This window comes from Solanum stenotomum, chromosome 11, assembly GCF_019186545.1.
Source record: "Solanum stenotomum isolate F172 chromosome 11, ASM1918654v1, whole genome shotgun sequence".
In the NCBI taxonomy this organism is placed as follows: Eukaryota; Viridiplantae; Streptophyta; class Magnoliopsida; order Solanales; family Solanaceae; genus Solanum; species Solanum stenotomum.
The window spans coordinates 5,621,218-5,637,125 of NC_064292.1; the positions used below are offsets into that span (position 1 = coordinate 5,621,218).

Below are 15,908 nucleotides of genomic sequence, written 5' to 3' on the forward strand. Positions count from 1 at the left end.
CCATCACACGTATGTACCTAACACCAAATAAAATTATTAAAAAAAATATCCAAAGAACAAGAACCCCGCACCCCCACCTTCGCCGCCACCCCACCCCTTTACTATCGAGTTTAACTAATATTTATTAGTATAAAAAAATATATTTATCTGTCATAACAAGTAAAATATCTTATTTTTAAAATTGAAAGTTTACATTTTTATGAAGGGTTAAAACATGTAACATCATTTAGGTAACTTGATATAATATAAAAAATTATTTACATTATATATAAATTAAATTCATGATTACTAAAAGAATTCAATCATCAGGTCATCTTTATCTATGAAATGTTTTATTTGTGAAATTACGAATCTCACATTTAAAAAAGTTTATCTATAAATATGTTTTTAAATAACCTTCCTGATAATGTAAAAAATATTTATACTAACGATTCTTACTGAATTTTTTTTTACTGTGTTTTTGAGGGGTGGGGTGAGGGTGGGAGTGGGGGTGGGCGTAAGGAGGATATGTTGGGACGCTTACACTAAATAAACATGTCTTCTTTATTCATATTCCCCTTTATGTGTTGTGGAGTTTTAAGAAAATCTCTCACTTTCTCTTTCTCCCAATTATAATAAGAAAACTTTCTTTCCTCCTTGTTTTTATTTTTTAAAAAATATTTCAGTTTAGTATATGGTTGAAGATATTTGATATTGCCTTCATATATGTCACTTATGTAAGTACAATTTTTCTCCATATATATCAAAATCAAGATTTTCATATTTGAGTGATTAATTAATTGTATATAACCCATCATATATTATTTTAATTTTCTTTGTTAAAAATGTTTGCTATCTTTAGGGTATTGCATGGATTTATTATAATTTTTTTCTATCTTACTTTCTAATTTCAGGTTCCATCATCAGCCAAGTGCTAGAAGTCACTTTCTTTAACAAGATTTTCTTAAAAAATATTTAAAAACTTGAACTCCAAAAAAAAAAAAAAGGAGTGTAATTTTCTTGATTGGTTGTGAAATTTATGGCTATGTACTATCAAGGAGGCTCAGAAATCCAAGCTGATGGTCTGCAGACACTTTATTTGATGAACCCTAATTATATAGGCTATACTGACACACATCATCATCATCAGCACCAACAACAATCAGCCAACATGTTTTTCTTGAATTCCGTGGCGGCGGGGAATTTTCCCCACGTGTCCCTCCCTTTGCAAGCACATGCGCAGGGGCACTTGGTTGGAGTGCCCCTGCCAGCTGGTTTTCAAGATCCTAACCGCCCTTCCATTCAGGAAATTCCGACCTCTCATCATGGCCTTTTATCGCGATTGTGGACTTCTGGTGACCAAAATACCCCTAGAGGTGGTGGAGGAGGAGAAGGAAATGGAAGTCAATCACATATACCGTCTTCCACGGTGGTTTCTCCCAACTCAGGTAGTGGGGGAGGCACCACCACGGACTTTGCTTCCCAATTAGGGTTCCAAAGACCGGGGTTGGTGTCACCAACACAGGCGCACCATCAAGGTCTTTCTCTAAGCCTTTCTCCACAACAACAAATGAATTTCAGGTCTAGTCTTCCACTAGACCACCGCGATATTTCAACAACAAATCATCAAGTTGGAATACTATCATCATCACCATTACCATCACCAGGAACAAATACCAATCATACTCGAGGATTAGGGGCATCATCGTCTTTTTCAATTTCTAATGGGATGATATTGGGTTCTAAGTACCTAAAAGTTGCACAAGATCTTCTTGATGAAGTTGTTAATGTTGGAAAAAACATCAAATTATCAGAGGTTGGTGCAAAGGAGAAACACAAATTGGACAATGAATTAATATCTTTGGTTAGTGATGATGTTGAAAGTAGCAGCCAAAAAAATATTGTTGTTGAACTTACTACAGCTCAAAGACAAGAACTTCAAATGAAGAAAGCCAAGCTTGTTAGCATGCTTGATGAGGTATATATACTTCTAATTATTCATATATTAATTAATTAATCATATATATATTAATCAAATTATTCATATATTTATATCAAGTTTCTTGATTTGGAGTTTGATCATTTAGGCAAATTTCACTACTATATATAAAACACACAATTCTAACGGATGTTTGGTCAGTAAGAAATTCTCAATTTTCAATCAAACATCTATTAGAATTTCACGTTTTTTAGTAGTGAAATTAATTAAATAATCTAAAAATTGTTCAATCGAATTTACAACAAAACGTCCATTGAAATTTTACTTTCTTTTCAATAGTGAAATCAATTAAATGGGATTGACTATCCAATTAATAGTTATTATCTTATCTTCTTCTAGATTTTAATATTTTTTCAATATAAAGAGTAATTTTAATTATGAGATAATAAACTATTGATAAATTATGACAATCTGAAAAATCAACTCCTATTAAATGATTCAAAAAGTGTACAAATTTGTATATCTTAATGTTAATTTCTTTGTTTTATTTATTTGTTTAGTTACTTTTTTTACCTTCTTGGGGAGGGGGAGGGTTCAAGTTGCTGTTGATTCATATATACTAGCAATAATTATTGATTTATTTCAAAGGTACAATTTTGTTCATCATAAAACTATAAGCTAGACAATATATGTGGTTCTAATTTTTTTTCTATTGGGGGTCCAACTAAAGTTAAAGGTAATACACCTAATATGTCTTGTTGAGTTGACAAAAAATCAAAGGCACGTGGTCTTATTCAATCACTTAATTAGAACCTTTCAAATTTGGAAATATTCTTACCTTTCTTTTGAGATAATCACATAGGAAAAAACTTTTGGAATAATTTATATTTTTGATATTCCTATTTGATATCTGTTTTGAAGCTTAACTAATATAAATATTCGTCAGAAAGTTATCTCACTTTAGGAGGTTAAAATGCTTTTTAGTAAAAGTGACTTCATATTCAGGACTCGAATAATATTACTTGATGATCATTTGGACACAATTGATCAATTGGGAAATAATGAAATATTATTTTGCAAATCAAGTTTTATTTTATAATTTCATTAGTTATTTCGACTTGAACTTGAAATAAAGAATTTGAAGTTTGAAAAATCGATTTAAAGAGTATTTTTTTCCACTCTAAGAACTTCAAACAATTTCAACTTCAACTTCATATAATCATATATTTTTTTTCAACTTCAATTAGATACCATCGAGACATGATCAATACCAGTCTACTTATTTTTATTTTATTGTTTGTATTTTTTTTGAATTTTTTATAGGTGGATCAAAGGTATAGACAATACCATCACCAAATGCAAATGATTGCAACATCATTTGAGCAAACAACAGGGATTGGATCATCAAAATCATACACACAACTTGCTTTGCACACAATTTCAAAGCAATTTAGATGTTTAAAAGATGCAATTTCTGGGCAAATAAAGGACACAAGTAAAACTTTAGGGGAAGAAGAGAACATTGGAGGCAAAATTGAAGGATCAAAGTTGAAATTTGTGGATCATCATTTACGCCAACAACGTGCACTACAACAATTAGGGATGATGCAAACCAATGCATGGAGGCCACAAAGAGGTTTACCCGAAAGAGCGGTTTCGGTTCTCCGCGCTTGGCTTTTCGAGCATTTTCTTCATCCGTAAGTATTTGTTGAAGACGTAATTAAGTAAATTAATATACATGTCTTTTAATAGTTTAAGATTTTAAACAAAACAATCACAACATCCTACATGTTTCACCGCTTGTTCTCCTTATTAGGAAAAATAACCAATTGTTCTAGAGTATATGAGAAAGAATCAGACACGCAATCTAGCATTTGAAGTGGCAAATACAAGACTAATTAAGTAAATACAAATAATTTTTTTAAAAATAACAATTTAAACTTTTAAATGAGATAGATTTAATTAACACCTTATATTACCTATAAGAAATGAACTTCAATCTCTATTTTTTTTTAAAAAAAAACAATTTTATACACCATTTAGAAACCTTTATAAAGAAATTAAATTAAATCACTCGTACCATTTCTTTTAAATTTCAATAAATAAATTATATATTTCTTGTCTTGCAGGTATCCCAAAGATTCAGATAAAATCATGCTTGCTAAGCAAACAGGGCTAACAAGGAGCCAGGTTCTTGAAAAATTCATCATCTCAATTTATATGACGCATTTTTTTAACATATCTAAAAAAGACGTTTTATTTCTTAGTTAGAAATAATAAAACTTTAAAATTCTCAACAATCATAGTACCTCTCTATATAACTGTAACATCTTATTATAACAACCAATTTTTTGAATATGCCATAAAAAAAACATTATATTTTCAATTTAGGAACAATATAACTTTAAAATTCTCAACAGTCATAGTACCTCTCTATATAACAGTACGTAACAACATCTTGTTATAACAAACTAAGTTTTTTTTTAAACCAACTTTCACTATAACAAAAAATAACTTTTAGCGGCAATAAAATATGCATATTAATAAAGAATACTAAAGCTTTTATCGGCATTAGTTAATTTCATTGGATCCATTATCGCTATAGACTGTAGATATATTTACAAAAAGTATTAATTACCACTAAAAACACATATGTAGTGACAATTATGCTATTGCTATTAATTAATTAATTAATTAATTAATGTTATAAATATAATTTTTAATGTAGTGTTTCATGTTATGTTAAAGTCATGTAGTATATGTTCTCTACGAACAATATTTCACTATATCAGACAAAAAATATCTAGAATAAACAATGATGTTATAGAAAGATTTGGCAGCAAGTCACACAAATATGTACTTAAGAGTACTTATTTTAGACTATAAGTTTTAAAAGTCGATCGTCTATTCTTTCTTAAAATATTTTTGAAAATGCAGGTATCAAATTGGTTTATAAATGCTAGAGTTAGACTATGGAAGCCAATGGTAGAAGAAATGTACATGGAAGAAGTGAAGAAAAACAATCAAGAACAAAATATTGAGCCTAATAACAATGAAATTGTTGGTTCAAAATCAAGTGTTCCACAAGAGAAATTACCAATTAGTAGCAATATTATTCATAATGCTTCTCCAAATGATATTTCTACTTCCACCATTTCAACATCTCCGACGGGTGGCGGAGGTTCGATTCCGGCTCAGACGGTTGCAGGTTAGTTGGAATATATAAGAAAGTCACTTTAAAAGTTGTCGTTGTTTGACCTATAATAGGTTTTGAGTCGTGGAAGGCATCACTAATTTGCATAAAGGTAGGTTGTCCCCTTGGGGTATGGTCTTTTCATGGAGTAACGGTAGAGTTGTTTCCACTGACCTATATAAGTTACAGGTTCGAGTTGTGGAATTGGTTGCGTTGTTGATGCTCATGTCGGGGTAGACTGTCTACAACACACACCTTGAGATACAACCTTTTATTGTACCCTACATGAATGTGAAATACTTCACGCACCAAACTGCCTAATAACTCTTAGAAAAGAACACACTTGACTCACACATCTATATAGCTACGTAGTACCTCAATTGATAAATAATCTAGGATGATTAGATGGCTACACATATCAAACATATAATAGGTTCAAGTCGTAGAAGGCGTCACTAATTTGCATCAAGGTAGGTTGTCCCCTTGGGGTATGATTCTTTCATGGACCATGTAGACACTCTTGAAGTTGAGTATTGAAGTAACAGTAAAGTCATCTCCACGTGACCTATATAAGTCACAACTTCGAGTTGTGGAGTTGGCTGAGCTCTCATTAGGATAGACTGTCTACATCACACTCCTTGAAATGCAACCTTTTTTCGAACCTTACGTGAATGTGAGACTACACTCTTGACTAACATCTATATAACTAATATACCTCAATTAATAAACAATCTAGGATAATTAGATGGTCACACACTCTAAACACCTAGGTTAGATCAAAAGACAATAAAACTAGGTAGAGTACTTTTTTATTTATTGTAACAAGTGTTACTTATCAAAGTGTGACTCTATATTGTTTAACTAATTAACATGTTTAATTTGTCTAAACAGGTTTCTCCTTCATTAGGTCATTAAACAGGGAGAACATTGATGATCAAAGGAACAACAAAAAGGCAAGAAATGAGATGCAAAATTGTTCAACTAGTACTATTCTCTCAATGGAAAGAGAAATCATTAATAAAGTTGTCCAAGATGAGACAATCAAAAGCGAAAAGTTCAACAACACACAAACAAGAGAATGTTATTCTCTAATGACTCCAAATTACACAATGGATGATCAATTTGGAACAAGGTTCAACAATCAAAATCATGAACAATTGGCAACAACAACAACAACTTTTCATCAAGGAAATGGTCATGTTTCTCTTACTCTAGGGCTTCCACCAAATTCTGAAAACCAACACAATTACATTGGATTGGAAAATCATTACAATCAACCTACACATCATCCAAATATTAGCTATGAAAACATTGATTTTCATAGTGGAAAGCGATACGCCACTCAACTATTACAAGATTTTGTTTCTTGATGATATATATAATTTGCAGGTAAATCAGCTTGAAATTACATCATGAAAGGCCTTGAATAAAAGAAGGGGAGTTGAGATCTAGTGATCATATAAATATGTATAGGTAGAAAGTTTAGTTATTATATATAGGTTATACTTCTAGTTTCTTAAATGGAGATACAACTTTTGTTGTTATTTTTGTATTGAGATAACTAGCTAGCTTGGATTATTTATAGTTGTTGCATGCAACCAAAGAAGAAGAAAAAATAATCTATATATGCAAACTATAGTATGTTGTAAATTTTGTGCTTCTTTTTGTTTCAATTTGCATATATGTAAACCAGGTGATTGCATATATCTTCTCTGATTATCTCCCAACAAGTTCAAAAGAATTGTCCCGAAAATTGCATATACACTATCCTCTGCAGACTCGACTTGTGTGATTACAATAGTTATGTTGTTGTTGGGGTTGCTTTATTTTTTGGTCATGTAAAATGGGGTTTGATGAAGTTGTTATTTTACATTTCTCTTGTTTGATTTTTTTTTTCAAGCTATGGAATTACACCTACTTACCCATTTTACTTGAGTTTATATTTGATCACAATGGTCTTGTTGAGTTTAGCATTTTTTTTAGCGGATGCAAAAATTCTAGATGATTAATTTTTTCCATCAGTCCAAGCCTTACTATACAGAGCTACATGGAGCATATAACGGATGCAAAATATGTGCAGAAATGACAATTAGTCGAGATGTGCACAAGTTGTCTCAGATGCAACTGTTATTAGTTGTAAGAACAATAAATAAGGGTTGTTTTGTTATGAAGGGAACACCTTCCTTCTTGTTCAGTAACAAAAAAATTGAGACAAATTATCGCTAAATATGTGTCGGAACTTTTAAAAGTAATGCATTTTTTCAGGATTCATGAACATGGGCGCGGTGACATTTTCGAGGAGTCTGAACAACATAACTTATCATCATTCATCCCTGTTGGACTGGGATGAATATATGTTATGCCAAATTTGGATTAATTTGTTTCTGGCTTCCATATGCTCATATTCAAAGTTCACTAATCATGATTATGTGTTAAAATAGATGTGCAAACACATGTTAATTAATGCATATTGGAAAAATTATATAATTAGACATACTTCACTATCATATATACTGTTATCACGTGTACTTTTAAAATATTATGTATCTTACCACGGATTAAGAGTTTTGTATCATATATTAAAGAAAATACACTTAGATACATGTGATTCACATGTATCTGAGATACCAGATACATGGGAGAATGGCGAGCGAGATGGGAGAGATGTGAGGGCGGCAAGCGAGATTTGTTATGTATTTCAGATATATGGAATCTGATTGTACAATGTATTCAGAACAAATTACACCTAATTTTGACTCCATGCTTTTGAGATGCATGTATCCGAACGTATCTGGAGGCACCAAAATCTAGTAAGATGCATAATATTGTGAACTAAAGTATATCTAAGTAATTGACTCCTGAACTAATGAGATTTATGTAAGTTTTCCTAATACTTATTTAGTGCAAAATTTGAGTGTGAATAAATTTTTACTAACTAGTCTTAATTACGACCCTTAATAATCATCGAACTTGGCTTAAACCATGTCAATTATTAGCTTCATTTTTACACAAATATATCAAAGTTGCTCATAAATTATTTTGATCAGCTTATATGCTTAGTCAAATCATCGCAAGTAATGATAGTTTAAACTATTTAGATCAACTTTAAAATCCTTCTAGATAGTTTCTATACACTATTTTTCAAGTGATTGGGACTATACTCCATCAACCATATTTTATATACCAACATGTCGTAGTTTAGTCTCCAAGTATTAAATTGATCTAACCTAAAAAAAAAAAAAACTAAACTATAGTCCTTTTTTTTTTTTAAAGAAATGTTGGTTTATCTTATTTTATTATTTTTAAAAAAGGTATGGTAACGGTCATGAGTGGTGCTAGAAGTCTTATTTGGACGGTGAAGACTGGAATTTAAAATGAAAGAATAGATGTTTACCGTTCGAGCAATTTTTTCCTGTTCTTTTGGATTATATTCAAATATGTTATGCAAAATTTTAATCCGTTTGGTGTTAATATCCTAAATGTTTGTGTGTCTGAGAGTGTATTTTACTTTATAATAACGACAATAAATTTAGCATAGTATTATATGGAGAGTCTAGAAAAAGTAGAATATTTATATATATATATATATATATAAAAATTTTATCTCTTGTCTTTATGAGTATTTTACTCTCTTTGAATTAATTTTTATTGTGGAAAAATGTATCCTCAATAATTATAATTAGACATACCGAAGTATTTAAGAGTGTGGTTGTATTGTGTCATTTCTTTAAATTATTTTCACTGTTAGTTAATTTTGTAATATCGTATTGTTCAAATAGTTGTTATGTAATTTTATGTAAGGATTAATTTGATGTGATTAGGTATTTTTGTTTTAAATCATTTATATCCTACTTTTTTCCCCTTATAATTAATAACTCTGCCGGCTGCCCTACTGTGTTAAGTTTCGAACAATCTATCGCCACGATTAAAAAATTATACTAAACAAACACCTTGATGTTTAATCCAAATAATATATTACGATAATTATAAATTCAGGATTTTAAATTTATACGTTCTAGATTTAATTAGGACATAAAAGTGGATTTTTTTTTTCAAACATGTGTTCTTTGCTTTGATGCATGCCAGATAATTGGAATTTGTACTTTCAAAATTCACTGTTGAAAAATCATACTGATTGAAATATTTTCCACAATTCAAACACCAAAAGTATAAATATTGGGACAAAAAAAAAGGTGCACTATACAAATCTACCATGATTAACAAATCTTTTATTTCACATATGGACAATCATACTTTTTAATTTTGAAACTTTAAAATATTCTTTGTAGGGACATTTTGCCAATATTAATTATTATTTTAAAAATAACCAGTTTACATGTTTGTTTTTAGATAAATATTATTAAGCTAAATTATTTTATATCCATAAATCTGTTCAATTCCCCACGTTTGTGTCATACAAAAATAATTTTAAGATGATCTCACTTTGTAATTAAAAATTATAAAAACTGAGTTTAGATTATTATGAATTTCTTATTGTGAATCTGAAATAATTAGATGTCAAAATAAGTACTCTTAAAAACGGATCGAAGTTAACTTTCGTAGAGAGTATTTTATCCTTTAAATTAGATTTTTGTAGCGAGATTTAAGATTAGTTGGTTCCTAAAGTAAATTCCTGAATGGCTGAAAATAGATTCGTGTTTGATATATAGCGCTTTGCCCTCCAAATGAAATTTTTTTGATACGATTTCAGATTAATCGATGAACCCTACATAAAAGCGGTCGAATGGGTACCCTACAAATAGCGTTGTAAATAGTAGATGGTGTTTTACTTTCACGTAAGACTTTTTAGTACAAATTTAAATTTATTGGATCTCAAACCAAGTATCAAATGAGTTTTTTTTTTAAAATTTTATGATATATATATAAAAAAGTATAACAATTTTTGATTGGTTCATTTTTTGTACAATTATAATTTATAGGTATGTTTTAAGTTGACTTTCAATAAATGCTAGTTGTAATATATGATGGAATGCACTATATGATCTGTTTTTCATCTTGACTAGTTCATATAAAAAAAACAAAAATAATAAAAGATCAATAAATAGGACATTGAAAATCAAACATTTTAAGTCAAAAATGGAAGCTTGATTTGTTTGACTGAAATTGTCTAGATAACTTAAAACACTAAATTTATATTTGATTTGCAGATAAGATAGGTACTTCATTTTATTGAAAAATTATATTATTTATATAAAAGTTAAAAAATATATAGAAGTCAATTTTTTTTTTTATATATATATATATATTAAATCTTAAATATTCTTAATGAAATTTCTGATTTCGCCACGACAGATAAGGTTATATAAAAGGAAAGAAGAAATAATGGAGGTGAGTGATTAAGATTACTTTCATTATTTTTATATGTGGTTAAGATTACTTTTAGAATTGAAAATGATTAGCATATTCGCACACCAAGCTATATCCTCACAAATCAATTCGCTCGCTTCGATCTTCGCCTCGATTCATCGCCATTAGAGCAAAATTCATTTGTATTAATTAGTGATAGGTCAACTAAATTTTCAATTTTTTTTAACAAAACGTCACTTAACCGGATATTATATTTTTAAACTGAATTGTAATTAAATATTTTTTTTTTCAAATTTTATTTCCATTTTGTAAAGATAAAAAGAGATAATTTTCAATGTCGTTTATTTTATATTTACAAAATAGACTAGTAACGTCACAAAATGGTGAAAAACATGTTCCATCTTTAATGAAGAAAAAAATAAACAAGTAGAAAAACATATATTCGAATAAAAACAAAGTAACGGTGGGTCAAGCCGAAATTAATTACTTTTAGATTTTCATTCATATATACCAAACTTCTAATTTAATTTTATATTATTCACATGATGAAACGATTTATACATGTAAAGCAAAGTGGGGGTGGGGGGGCAAAAGTGCATGAATATGGAAATTAAAGTTTGGGGTGAATCTAGAAGGTTGATTATGAATTTATATGAATTTAATATATACATTTATTAATATATTTTATTTATAAATATTTAATTATAAATTTAGTTTGTTATTATTATAATATTAATTTGAAGTCTCTATATAAATTTTTAAATTTTGGATTTATCTCTCACTAAAATGGTCTTCAAATATTATCATGATAATGTGATAAGTATCTTTTTTTTTTAACCAGGGTCTTGGGTTCAATTTGAGTCCCGAGAATATAATTATTTTCGATAGTGCGCTTCACTTCATATCTAAAGTGAATCAATATTTAAAAGTGATGAAGTCACAAAAAAGCTCCGAGAATGTAGTTAGCACTTTCACTTTCAATGTGAATCTAATTTAATAGTAATAGAGTCACAAAAATATCAAAAAAATCTTGAATAAGGGGGACTGAATCGATTACTAATCCTTTCAGTTTGAATTTGAATTAATCAATCTAATACGAAAATTAGCCCAGGTGGATAACAAAATAAATAATCTAATTAAAGTTAATTCAAATTAAACAATCATACAATGCACTTGGTATATATCAAATGATAAGCAAATTCAATTTATCATTCCAATTTCAAAAAAAAAACATTCCAAAAATAAATCAAACACTCCATTAATTACCTTTGACTTTGGTGTTTTTTTTTTCATGTCGACTATGATTTATCTTCCACGTGGCAAATATTAAAAAGTCAACAAAAATGTTAGATTTTCATATCTATTTTTCAAATTATTTAATCTTTATCGTGGGGATTTAATTAGCCACCACCTCCTTAGTCCTATTCAACCTTTGACCACTAAAACCAAATTTAAAAATTAAAAAAAATACTTCCAACAATAATACTATAGTTTTTTTTAAAAAAATAATTAAATATCATCTAGAATTTTCTTAGTCTTCATTCTTCCTTCTCATTCAAACTTCCATACATTATATTAGCCACTTTATCATACCAAAAAATTGGGGAAAAAAATCATTGAACATATCTTATTTCTCTCTTTTCATTATATATATAGAATTAGGTTCTTGATTTTATTTTTGTAGCTAAAGAAAAAAAAAGTTATATGGAAGAACTAGATATACCACAATATTTTTTATGTCCTATATCATTACAAATTATGAAAGATCCGGTAACGACGGTCACCGGGATCACGTACGATCGAGAATGTATCGAAATGTGGTTGTACACGGCGGAGGAAGAGGTGGTGACCGCCACGTGCCCAGTGACAAAGCAATATTTGCCTAAAGACATCGAGTTGTTGACTCCAAATCATATGCTCCGACGATTAATTCAAGCATGGTGCATAGTCAATGCGGAAAATGGCGTTGACCGAATCCCAACGCCAAAGTATCCGATGGATAAATCGAATGTACTTCGATTAATTCGCCAGGTAAATAATAGTAATAATAATAGTAATAGTGATCAACAACTTTGTGTTAATGCTTTGAGGAAAATGGACGATTTAGTTAGTGAAAATGAGAAAAATATAAAGTGCATGGAGGAAGTTGGTGCAATTAAGGCTATTATTGGTTTTATTGTGAGAAGTTACAAATTTAGGAAATTATTAATTCCTGGACTTGAAGAAGCTTTAAGGATTTTTCATTCAATTTGGAATCCATCACATGAAGATCACAAGAATCATGTGAAGGATAATCATGATTTAGTCAAAGCTATTTTATGGATTTTGAAAAACAAAACGAAAAACAACTGTCACGATAATGTCATCAAGACACATGCAATGATGGTCTTGAAGGACGTGATAGAGGTCTCTAGTTCAAATCTTCTATCAGGATTAGACTCAGAATTTTTCCAGGAAATAGTGCACACATTACGAAAAAACAACAAGACTTACATCTCCCAGCAAGCAACCAAAGCGGCCCTACAAGTGCTAATAGGCGTATGTACGTGGGGGCGCAACAAGCTTAAGATCATCGAATCAGGAGCCATATTCGAGCTCATCGAGCTCGAATTAACTAACCCTGAGAAAAGGGTTAGTGAATTAGGGTTTTGTCTATTGGCTAATTTGTGTGTTTTGGCTGATGGGAGGGCAAAATTTCTGGAACATGCAGCTGGAATTGCATTGGTAGCAAAGAGGACATTGAGAATTAGTGCAACTATAGATGATAATGCAATACAAATATTTGGTTTAATTTGTAAATTTTCAGCCACAAAAGAAGTTTTATTGGAGATGTTGAGAGTAGGGGGAGTGTCAAAAATTTGTATGGTAATGCAATCAAATTGTGAAATTCATTTGAAGGAAAAAGCAAGAGAGATATTAAGAGCACATTCACATATTTGGAGTAATTCTCCATGTATACAAATTTTATCTTTTGACAAGACAATAGAATAGAGTTTTTTTTTTCTTTTTTTTTTTTGTATTTTGTATTTTGTATTTTTCCCCTTCTTGTATAATTATAGCAATATACATCATTTTTATGATTGTAAAACAACAATCAAAATTTGTATATATGGATCGTTGGAAATCACAATGATATATGTGAAGCACTAGTTGTTTATCTCATTTTTGAGTGTTTTTTTTTAATTGTATGATATCTACTTTGGAGCTTGATTAATCTGTATTTAGCAGGAGACAATTTTATAATTTGAAGTAAAACACTTTCTACCAATAAAAATATCATTATAATCAAACCTTGATTAAGAATGAAGAGGTATTTAATTACCACCTCAATACCATGTACAATTTAGTAATTTGAGTTTAGAAGAAAAAATAAGGACATGTTTCAAATTTTAATCTTTTGACAAGACAATAAAATAGAGTTTTTTTTTTTTTTTTTTAAATTTTCCCACTTCTTGTATAATTATAACAATATACAAATTTTTTATGATTGTAAAACAATAGAATAAAGTATTTTTGTTTATCACGTGATGTATGGTATCTGTTTTGGAATTGGACTAATTTATATGTCTCTGGAGGTCATTTCATGCATTGGGATAAAATATTCCCTATCAATAAAAATGATATCATAATCGAACATTTAATTAAAAATAAAAGAATATTTAATTACTAATTCGAGTTTAGAAGGAAATATTAAGTACATGTTTCAGAGTAAGTGTCTCATAGATATGATATTGGTGAGAATATCTTCGATAATTGTTTTAAATTTAATAAATAAAATTAATAACATATTATTGTAGAACCTTTTCAATATATCATATGTGATGTACATGAGTGAATATATATAGAGTCTAACTTAAGAGTCCTATAGTTACACAAGTACAGTAACAAAACCAACACAAACTAGGAGATAAGAGACTAATCCTAGTTGGACTATAAACGCTGCATCATCTGTCTTCATTCCCCTTCAAGTTGAGTAGGGTGCTGAACTACTGTCAACTTGTTCTTTAAATCAAGGAAACGAGACTTTGACAAGGGCTTGGTGAGCACATTAGCAACTTGATCATGAGTACTCACATATCGAACTGAAAGTGACTTAGCACGAACCTTATCGCGAACAAAATGAAAATCAATTTCCATATGTTTGGTACGAGAGTGGAAAATGGGATTAGCTGTCAAGTAGGTAGCACTAAGGTTATCACACCAAATGATAGGAACAGTAGATGTAAAGCAACCTATCTCCCAAAGAAGGAATTCAACCCAGGTAATTTCAGATGTAGCTGCTGCTAATGCCCGATACTCAGCCTCAGTGCTGGACCTAGAGACAGCTCGTTGCTTACGTGAAGACCACGAGATCAGGTTATCACCGAGAAAAATAGCAAAACTAGTGGTGGATTTTTTATCATCCACATCTCCCCCCCAATCCGAATCAGAATATCCGTGAAGCAAGTTATTTGAAGTACGTTTAAAGAACAGTCAATAGGAAGCAGTAGCTTTTATATAACCTAAAATACGTTTCACAGCTATCCAGTGAACATCCAAGGGACAATTCATGAATTGGGATACTTTGTTCACAGCATAAGCAATGTCTGGTCGAGTGAATGTGAGGTACTGAAGTGCCCCAACGATGCTGCGATATAAAGTAGGATCATTGAAAGGAACACCAGAAGTAGAGGATAACTTCGACGCAGGTTGCATGGGTGAGCAAACAGGACTACAAGCAGCCATATGTACTCGATTAAGAAGGTTCTCAACATATTTACGTTGAGACAAAAACAATCCCTCACTGGTCCAGGTTGCTGCAATGCCCAGAAAATAAGAAAGAGTGCTAAGGTCACGAACAACAAACTGGGCATGAAGTTGTGTAACGAGTGACTTAATTCGAGCAGAGTTATTACCCATTAACAATATATCATCGACATACACCAAACAAAACAACTTATCAGTAGCAGTGGATATGTAGAATAAAGAGCTATCAGTCTTGGAACCCAAGAAGCCAAGAGAGAAAAACGCATCAGTTAATCGTTTGTTCCACATACGAGGTACTTGTTTCAGATCGTAAAGAGAGCGTTTCAGTAGACAACTATGATCAAAACGAGATGGATCAACGAATTCAGGAGGTTGCGACATATAAACAACCTCATCTAAATGCTCATGGAGAAATGCATTTGAAATCAGGATCTGTTTGAAATAGAACAAAAAATGGGGATTGACGTTGTAGCCGAGGTGTAGGTAGTCTATTAATAGTATACACGGCTGTTTCAAAAGCATTAGTCCAAAAACGAGAAGGAACATTAGCATGATGCAATAGTGCTCTCCCTGTTTCAACAATATGCCTATGTTTTCATTCCGCACAATCATTTTGTTCGGGAGTATAGGGACAGGAGGATCTTTGTGTAATCCCATTATCACGTAAATATTGTGTCAAGGCTTGAAACTCACCTCCCCAATCAGCTTGAAAAGATTTAATAG

General features: G+C 30.5%; 2 protein-coding genes across 2 annotated transcripts; both read left to right on the forward strand.

Annotated features, from left to right (window-relative positions):
- The first annotated feature begins 567 nt into the window (after window positions 1-567).
- On the forward strand, window positions 568-6,739 carry LOC125844229 (BEL1-like homeodomain protein 3). The gene is made up of 6 exons (XM_049523503.1): window positions 568-716; window positions 894-1,957; window positions 3,242-3,615; window positions 4,048-4,108; window positions 4,856-5,126; window positions 6,003-6,739. The coding sequence occupies exons 2-6, from the start codon at window positions 1,019-1,021 to the stop codon at window positions 6,479-6,481; spliced, it is 2,124 nt and encodes a 707-aa protein (XP_049379460.1). The 5' UTR covers window positions 568-716; window positions 894-1,018; the 3' UTR covers window positions 6,482-6,739.
- A 5,332-nt stretch (window positions 6,740-12,071) lies between these two features.
- On the forward strand, window positions 12,072-13,431 carry LOC125844234 (E3 ubiquitin-protein ligase PUB23-like). Its single transcript, XM_049523509.1, has one exon. It carries the CDS (start codon window positions 12,144-12,146, stop codon window positions 13,428-13,430), a length of 1,287 nt encoding a protein of 428 aa, XP_049379466.1. The 5' UTR covers window positions 12,072-12,143; the 3' UTR covers window position 13,431.
- The last annotated feature ends 2,477 nt before the right edge of the window (window positions 13,432-15,908 follow it).